At 36.6% G+C, this 9064-nt stretch overlaps 2 protein-coding genes across 4 annotated transcripts; one reads left to right on the forward strand and one right to left on the reverse strand.

Annotated features, from left to right (window-relative positions):
- Positions 1-1094: 1094 nt before the first annotated feature.
- Positions 1095-2133, reverse strand: LOC131019597 (uncharacterized). The gene is made up of 2 exons (XM_057948176.1): positions 1798-2133; positions 1095-1586 (listed from the first exon to the last, which is right to left on the reverse strand). Exons 1-2 carry the CDS (start codon positions 1937-1939, stop codon positions 1396-1398), a joined length of 333 nt encoding a protein of 110 aa, XP_057804159.1. The 5' UTR covers positions 1940-2133; the 3' UTR covers positions 1095-1395.
- A 1541-nt stretch (positions 2134-3674) lies between these two features.
- On the forward strand, positions 3675-7284 carry LOC131019598 (uncharacterized). Of its 3 annotated transcripts, none has more exons than XM_057948179.1 (8): positions 3675-3872; positions 4279-4991; positions 5059-5150; positions 5731-5861; positions 5939-6068; positions 6160-6471; positions 6550-6654; positions 6737-7284. In XM_057948179.1, exons 4-8 carry the CDS (start codon positions 5731-5733, stop codon positions 7142-7144), a joined length of 1086 nt encoding a protein of 361 aa, XP_057804162.1. In that variant the 5' UTR covers positions 3675-3872; positions 4279-4991; positions 5059-5150; the 3' UTR covers positions 7145-7284. The 3 variants fall into 3 exon arrangements, with proteins under 3 accessions (XP_057804162.1, XP_057804163.1, XP_057804161.1); XM_057948180.1 differs by having other exon boundaries at positions 3675-3817; positions 3927-4991; XM_057948178.1 differs by having other exon boundaries at positions 3675-4991.
- The last annotated feature ends 1780 nt before the right edge of the window (positions 7285-9064 follow it).

Consider the following 9064-nt stretch of genomic DNA (forward strand, 5'->3'; position numbering starts at 1 on the left):
ATTATTTTTTAATTTCAATTATTAAAATGGGGCTACGAGGAGTAAAAAGAAGGCTATGAATAGAAATATAGAATCACCCTAAATTGACAAGGGGTGAAGGTTATAAAGGTGAAGATATTATACATTAACAATACATTTTTTTTTTCTTTTTTGAGAGTTACATTAAAATTATTATTATTATTTTTTTAATATTACTCGTTAGTCGCTAGATATGTAAATTATATGAAACGAAAGATCTGCTTATAGAATTTTTCTTTCATCTTATAATTATAACTGGGCTTCAATCTTATAAAAATCGCAATTTAATAATAACTGGGCTTCAATCTCTGTGCAGCAATTAATTTACAACACGGACTCTTATTTGTTTGCCGGACTTGGGCTTTCAATTTTTTCTTTCTGGGATGTAAAATGAGGAGTTCTAAGTATTAAATATGTATACTTTTGAGTGAAAAAAATGCAAATGCAATATATATATAAGTATTATTTGAACCTCTCCTATATATATATATATATATATATATATATATATATATATACTAGTATTAAATAAATAAATAAAATAAGTGCCATAATATTTATGCTGAATGATTGTTCAAGTTATCATGTTATTTGTCCTCAAAAAAAAAAAGTTATCATGTTATTTATAATATTCGTTAGTGCATTTTCATTTTTGCAGTTGTCGTTTTTGTATTTTATATATATATATAGAATTATCTTTCATGAATCGCAGATGGGTTAGAGAAGGCAAATAAACTAGTACTCAATTATTATTTTTTGCCTTTTATTTAAAAAAGGCTATGTGAAAATGCAATCATGCAAGCGTAGAATTCACTTCTTGGTAATAATTATCACTCAGACCACTTCATTCTAGAAAAAGTTAAATTCTTCCAAGTAATTTTTGTTTTTGATATATATGACTAGTCAAAATCAAATTTTGTTATGACTTTTTGCTTATTTGATCTGTATGTTGTGCATGTGATTCGAAATTGATGGAGCATGATTTACAAGAATAATTTGTATCAACCACCACTCTTTTTTGTGATTTTTTTTAGGATTAAAGTAGTCCCCTACAATTGAGGTCGGTTTAACTCATATTTTAAGAATTTTCATTTTTCTTTTTTGATTAAAAACAAACTCTCAAAATCCTTAATTTCGTGCAATTAGCCCCTCCGACTTAATAGCCGTTTAACATCGTTGACTATTTTAATTAATTTTTTTTATTTATTTCGTTGGTGGTGGGACCCACGCCTTTTTCTTCGCCAAGCTCGCCGGAAACTTGTTGAAAACACGCCGGAAACACGCCAGTTCACCACAAACACGCCGCTCTGCCCCTAAGCTCGACGGCATCCCAATCGCCTCCCCCCAGCCAACCTTGCAACCAATTCCGATAACCGTTCACCTCCCTGTTCCTTCCCCACACACCATCGTCTCTTTCGTTATCACTGTCGTCTTCGCTGCCTGTCCAGAGATGATCTCATCATCCTCCATTTTCTTGGCCCACTCCTTCCCGAATTCGGCTGCTTTAGGAACTTTGCCTCCGAAAGGATCATAACTTGGGCGTCTATCACGGGCATATGAACGAGAAACTGAAAATGAAGACAACAATTCAGAAGCCATGAACAGGCAATCTGCATTCTCTAATTCTAAATTAAATCATTATTGCACACAATTATAAACCTAATTAATACAACTGATTGTGAAGTAGTGTTGTAGGGAAAACACATGGAAGTTTTCAGTGAGGACTTACGACAAACAGGTAGCGTGCATAATTAGATGGACAGGAAAATTCATCCTCACCTTGAAACATGGGATGATAGAGGCCAACGAATCTGAAGATGGCGGCATCTGAGAAGTAGAGCAATCTGGCGGCGGAGACGGGAATGTGGGATTTTGCGGCGGTGAAAAGAAGTGGCACGCGGAAACACAACCTCCGCGCCATTTCTGTATTTGGGGAGCCCTCAATCACTCTTCCTAGTTTCAAGAATTGCAAGTTTATCGGTTATTGGGATTGGTTGCGAGGTCGGCTGGGCGGAGGCGATTGGGATGCCGTCGAGCTCACGTGTTTTCGGCGAGCTTGACGAAGAAGAAGGCGTGGGTTCCACCACCAACGAAAAAAAAAATTAAAATAGTTAACAGTGTTAAACGGTCGTTAAGTCGGAGGGGTTAATTGCACGAAATTAAGAACTTCAGGGATTTAGTTGAACTGACCTCGACCATAGAGTACTAGACGTGATATGACCTCTATGTTAGGGGCAAATTTGATACTTAATTTTTTTAAAAAAAAACTAATTAGTTACTCCCTCCGTCCCGCTGTTGTTGGCCACATTCTTTTCGACACGGAGATTAAGAAATTAAGTGTTATGTTTTAATTGAGTGTGACCAACCAAAATTAGTGAGTAATTTTGGCATTTTTAGAAAGTGGCCAATAATTGTTGACTTAATTAGTGAGTAGTTGTTGACTTAATTAAAGTAAACTTGGCTATTTTTTGAAAGTGGCCAATAAAAGTGGGACAAACCAAAAGGGAAATGTGGCCAACAATATTGGGACGGATAGAGTATTATAATAACCAATTTTCCACCATCTCACGTGGTTGAATCATTTCAACCATACCTCAAAAAAAAAATTGAAAAAAGGAAAGACTTGAAGAATCTTTTCAATTTATTATATATTAAAATGAAGAAATGACTACTATTTCTAAAGATATTATCTCTAAGGATGACGATAAAGTGATTTAATTCAATATTATCTTTTCCCCTAAACAAGAAAGTTGAAAAAGATTTATATATATAAAAACTGAAATTACAGAGAGCAAAACACAAAAATATTGATTAATAAAAGTATATGGATAAAGTGAAGGGGTGAATGTGAAAACACATAGGTACAAGAGGGAGAAACTGTAAATATTTAAAGTAAGGAGGGTAGACTGGTAGTAGTAAGTTTACTATTGATATCCTTTATAATTAAAGAATCAACAGTAAACCCCTAAAAAAAAAAAACAATAGTAAATTATGCTTAATTCAATCGACCTAGATTCTAGGCACTGAAAGGTGTAAGTTCTTTTTTTTTTTTTTTAGGGCAGTTCTTTTTTATTTTTGAATTAACTGAAAGGTGTAAGTTTGTATATATGTATTAAAATTCTATCAATTGTAAATTGGGCTTAATTCAATCGACCTACGTTCTAGGCACTGCAAGGTGTAAGTTCGTACATATGTATAAAAATTAGAATAGTTAATGAGATTCTATTAAGAATTTGATTTTTCATAAGAATTCAGAATGATAAACAAAATTATAAATTCTACGAACAAACCAATATAATTGATGAACAAACATATCTATTTAATATGTTGAAAATTTTATCACCTTCAGGATTCGAACCCCAGACCAAATGCTTGTTCATATAAATTATGAATTCGTTCATTAAAATGAAATGACTTATTCGCCAAACGAATTCTCAATTATCACACTACTTTTGTGTGTGTGTGTGTAAACTAACCATCAACATAATACATTCAGCTTCGACTGAAAAATAAAAAACGTATTTTTCAGCATACATTATTTCATCATACTCAGTCTGCTGACCTTATTAGAACGAACACTAAGTTGAAAGTTGACTTAAAATCAATTTAATTGACTTATAATCAGTTGAACCAGTTTTAAAACACATTCACTCATAACTAATGAAAATTTGCAACTAGTGTATTCTCTCTCCCTTTCCCCCTTCTCCTATACATCAATACGCACTCGCTTGAGACCAACATATGTCATCATGCACTTCAAGTCAAATGGGGCTCTTGACTATGAGATTATTCTATCCTGGTGCGTCGCTTCCTTTTGTGTCAAAGGGTTATGCACTCTTGTCTTCCCAATTTTGGTAAGCTTAAGAGGTTTGGGATTGTTGGTCTGAATGGTTGTGTTGTTTGTTTAGATGATGCTAAATCCTTGGATCATAATCTGTGTTCTTGTGAGGTTATTCGGAAGGCCTGGAAAGTTTTCTCAATGGGTTTGACTTCTGAGCTTATTAATTGTGTGAGCATTCACGAGTTTCTTATTCAAACAATGAATAAATCATTAGTCCTCATATTTCTTTTTTGTGGAAGCTCAGGGTTGTTATTTTTCTTTGGGCGATTTAGACATGTCGAAATAATCATATTTTTCATGGTATTAACTCCACACATCATCGTGCACTTGCTTTTACCAAAATTGCTTTTCGCGATACTAAAAATTGTGCATTCAATTCTAATTTCATACATAATTTGTGGTGATTATGTAATTTTTAGACATCTCCAAGTCAACCCAAGATTGCCCCTCCATCTTATTATATATCCCTCTCAGTTAGTGGCCTCCACCTACTGCATGGACTAATCACTACAAGAAAAGAAGGGTATAACGACCAATTTTAACGACCGAAACAATCGGTCTTTAAAAAAGCGGGCTTAACGACCGAATTTTTAATGTCAACGACCGATTTTAATTTTGTTTTTTTTTTATTTATTTTTGCAAAATAACGACCGAAATAATCGGTCGTAAATTGGTGCCTTGGATTCAACGACCGAAATTCGGTCGTAGACATTTTATAAATATTTTTAAATTATTTTCAACGACCGATTTTCGGTCGTTGGTAACCTGAATTTAAAAAAATAATAATAAAGATGTCAACGACCGAATTTCGGTCGTTAATATTAAAATCGGTCGTTGCTGAACGGATTTACTTAGGGTTTGCTTTTCCTTTCCCCAATTTTTCCTTAGCCGATTTTTTTTACGATTTCCGCCTCCCTCCCCACCGATTTCCCCGTCGACGTCGATTCTCGCCGTCCGACGACCCCGGCCGCCGCCTGCTTTCCTCCCCGACGAACGGCCACCTCCACCGACCCCGACGCCGTGCCCGCTGCTGTCCGGCCGGTGCGCCCCTGCCGCTGCCGCTGATTTTCGCCCGTCGCCGGAATCGCGTCGCCCTCGCCGCTGCCGCTGCTTTTCGCCCTCGCCGCCGTAGGTAAGTGGTTGTGGTGTGTGTTTGGGTTGTTGTTTATGGAATTTAAGTTGTTTATTTTGAATCCCAGCCACTGCCCTCGCCGGACCGCCCCACTGCCTCGCCGGAAACCTCTCTCTGTCGCCGGACCGTCCTTTCCCTTACCGGAATCCTCTATTTTCGGTTAGTAATGCTAACTTATGTAATGTAGGTTATAAATTTTAATTTTGGTTAATATATTTGCATGTTATTGAATAAATTGTGAATTTATATAGGTTAGGTTTTTCATAATTATACTTTATGAATTTATGTGAAATTGTTGTAGGTTTATGTGAATTTATATGAATTTATGTTAGTTTATGTGAAATTTGGTATGATTTAAGATGATTAGTTTAGGTTAAGCATGAGTTTATGTGGATTACTATATTGATTATGCATTATTAATGATTTATTTTTGTTATTTTTGATAGTGTAGTATGGTCTTAATTAGTAGAACTTAGTTAATTAGATGCTCTTTGTTTTTAGAACTTAGTTAAATTTATCTTAGGATAGAAGTAAGTTAGTCTCAATAATTTAGTGATATTCTTAATTAGTAGATGACGATGAAGATGATGAAATTAACAATGAAGACATTCCTTTAGACTCACCCAAGTCTTCAAATTCTGATTCTGATTGAGTAAATATATTTGTCAACTTATGTATTTAATGTAGTCTACAATCCTTATTGGAACTAATGAATTAATCACTTCAAATTATCATATAGATGTCTACTTCTGGCCGATCCGGATCTACGCATTCGACCGACGATGCGGATGTGTCCGTGACGCTGCCCACGGGGGCTATACCGACTGGTGTTGCTAAGGATGGGCGCATATGGGTGCATCTTCATGGCAGGTCTGTTTAATAATATATATCAATTTACTTCCAAAGTAAATAAACATTAATTCTAATCTAAGTTTCAAATTTCTAAGTGTTTTGAGGCCGAGTGGACCTATTCGGGCTAGGGCTACTGATAGCTTCCAAGGTATGCCAGATGCAAGTGGCACGAATTGGAAGAATTTGACTGAGGAGATGAAGGACTTGTACTTCGACGAATTTGTGGTATAATCATGTAATATATATAATTATGTCTTATTCTAAATGAACACTCACAAATACTAATTTTACTGTTATTTTCAATAACTTTCAACAGAAAGCATTTTGTTGGCAACAAGATAAATATACCAGACACCAAATTAAGAAGGCGTGGATCTCAGAGGCTCGAGTAGCATATAACGATTACATTTCTGCATGCAAGAAAACCCTCCTACTACACAAGAAGAAGATTGAATCTCTCAATCCTATTGTTGAGGCTGCTTGGAGGGCTTATTGGGCATTGCCTGAAACTCAGGCAAGGTCTGCACAGGCGTCTAAGAATCGCCGTTCTGAGCCTTGCGGTGTTGGTACAGGGATGGCTATTCATCATGGCGGGTCGCGTAGCGCTCTGGATCATGCTGAGCATCTGGTAACTTTACATTCTAAATTTTATTTCAATGGGTTTATGTCTATTAAATCGTTACTTTACTTTAACGTATTTTTGAAGGCTCGGGAGAGCAATATCCCTTTTGACGCGGCGTCTTGGGCTACCTTTCGACGTATCCATTTTAAGAATGGACAGTATACCGCCGGACGACCTGCGCAGCACGGGGTATGACGTTAATTGCAAATGTTTAATTTGTTTTGTTATAATTATCTATTTTACAACTGTTCTAACATTTTTTATATTGTAGTTGGAGGTCGAGAGGCGAGTGGCAGAGCTGCGTGAGATACAGGGAGAGGTCACACCCGCCGACGTGGATCGCATCTTCCGAGAGGTAGTCACTCCTGATCCGAAGGGGCGCATCATGGGATTAGGTATGATGATGTCGAAGGCGCTTACTTCAGGCGACGGCGAGTCGAGCACCTCCACCAGCACCTCACACTTCGATGCTCCTTCAAAGGCTGAGTTTACCACTTTGAGGGAGGATCTTGACACCACAGCGAGTGCTCTGACCAGAGCAGTGCAGGAGATAGAGGCCAGGAGACAGAGAGAGGAGGAGCAGGCTAGGACTATACAGGAGATGCAGTCCCAGATCGCGTTGCTCATGCGAGGATTTCGACCATCCACCCCTTCTGATGAGACTCACCCAGACCTTTGATTATGCTGACTATGTTTTGATGTACTTTTTTATGCTTTGAATACTGAATTTCTGTTTTTGTTGATATTTTCTAGGATTTTCTACTTTGTTATGGGATGATTATTTGTTTTTAGTATTTTCATGATTTGGGACTACGATTATTATGAATCATTTATATATTGCTATGTTATGGAAAATAATAATAATAGTATACTAATAATTTGAATATATATATATATATATAAATAAAAAAATAAAATAAAAATAACGACCGAAATTCGGTCGTAGAAAGAATCTTTCAGTCAAGGTCTCATAACTGTATAAACAGTATTCAACGACCGTTTTTCGGTCGTTGATTAACGACCGAATGTTCGGTCGTTAATAGTGCCGGTGGGGGAAGACCGGTCAGACTGCCGGAATACCAACGACCGAAATTTTCGGTCGTTAACCAACGACCGAAAAAACGGTCGTTGAATTACGAACTTTGGTCGTATGCTCAACGAAATTTACGACCGAAATTTCGGTCGTTAAGACCGAAATTTCGGTCGTTAGAAGCAACGACCGAAAATTCGGTCGTTAAAAGCCGCGCGACGCTCGAAGCTGCGACGCCCTTGTACGGTCGTAAATTCGGTCGTTAACCAATTTAACGACCGAATTTCAGGCCTTAACGACCGAAAATTCGGTCGTTAACGCCGCCTTTTCTTGTAGAGGTTAGTATGAATGATTCTTCTATTGGTGCTCCGGGAAAAATTCAAGCTAGTGGTGTTTTTAGAAATTATGAGAACATGATTAAAGGTTGTTATGATGTGGATGGTGGCATTGAGTTTACTTTTGAAGCGGGGGTTTTAGGTGTTATTACCACTATAGAGATTGCTCAAGCTAATAATTGGTTCAATCTTTGGGTTGAAGCTGATTCTATTTATATAGTCCGATTATTTCAGATACGCTCCGCTCTCGTTCCATGGGATTTATTGCAAGATGGACAAGAATTCTGAATTTTTTGAAGCATTTTGATCTTCGTGTTACTCACATTTATCATGAGTGCAATATGGTGGCTGATATTATGGTTAATCCCAATATGTCAGTTGGTTGGTGGCCTCATGTTATTCCCTTTATTGAGAAGGATGTTCAACGAGAGATTAATGTTCTGTATTTTTATTGCAATGTTTCGTAATGCTATTTTTTCGAATAGTTGGCTACTTAAAGGTTTTCATTTTAAGTATCTTTGCAATAATACTTGGGCCTATGCTTTGTATCTGTCCGATACACATGGCAGGTGTAATTGGTACCTCATGGATGATATGGGTAGAACGAAGTTAAGTGTTTTGTATATGAATATTGTTTGTCACATGATCCAAAGTAATAGTTTGTCTTTTTGGGATTTTGTCAAACTGTTTGTTGGTAGGGGCTGGAACTACTATGCAAGAATTATTTCTAATCATATAGAATGTATTCATCTTGTATTCTGGCATTCAAGTACACGCTATGATTTCTACGATGAAGGATATTTATTGGTATTATTCTGTTTTCATGTTTTTTGACGATCCTAATGCATTGAGGACTTTTATCGAACACTTAAGAAATGATACTTTTTGTTGGACAATACATAAGGTCTTGGATATTTTTTTGCTGAGCTTTTTGGATAATTTGTATTATCTTAATCTCATGGGAGGAGTTCAGGTCATTTGTTGGCGTTGGTATCTGATTTTGTTACGTTGTTGGGCTTGGTTTCGAAGGATGCTTTTCCTTATTAAAAACATGTGTTGGGCGTTATTTTCTTGGCCAACTTTTTTTCGGATGATTTTTTTATTTGTATATGTGGAAATGGTGGTGGTACAGGTAAGAAGTTTATGCGAAAGATTATTCCGCTTTGTTCTCTTCGGGTTGATTATGAGATTGTGGATTTTAATTGGATATTTAGTAGGGGGTTTTTGAAGTGGC

The sequence above is a fragment of the Salvia miltiorrhiza genome, chromosome 4 (genome assembly GCF_028751815.1).
Source record: "Salvia miltiorrhiza cultivar Shanhuang (shh) chromosome 4, IMPLAD_Smil_shh, whole genome shotgun sequence".
Classification (NCBI taxonomy): domain Eukaryota; kingdom Viridiplantae; phylum Streptophyta; class Magnoliopsida; order Lamiales; family Lamiaceae; genus Salvia; species Salvia miltiorrhiza.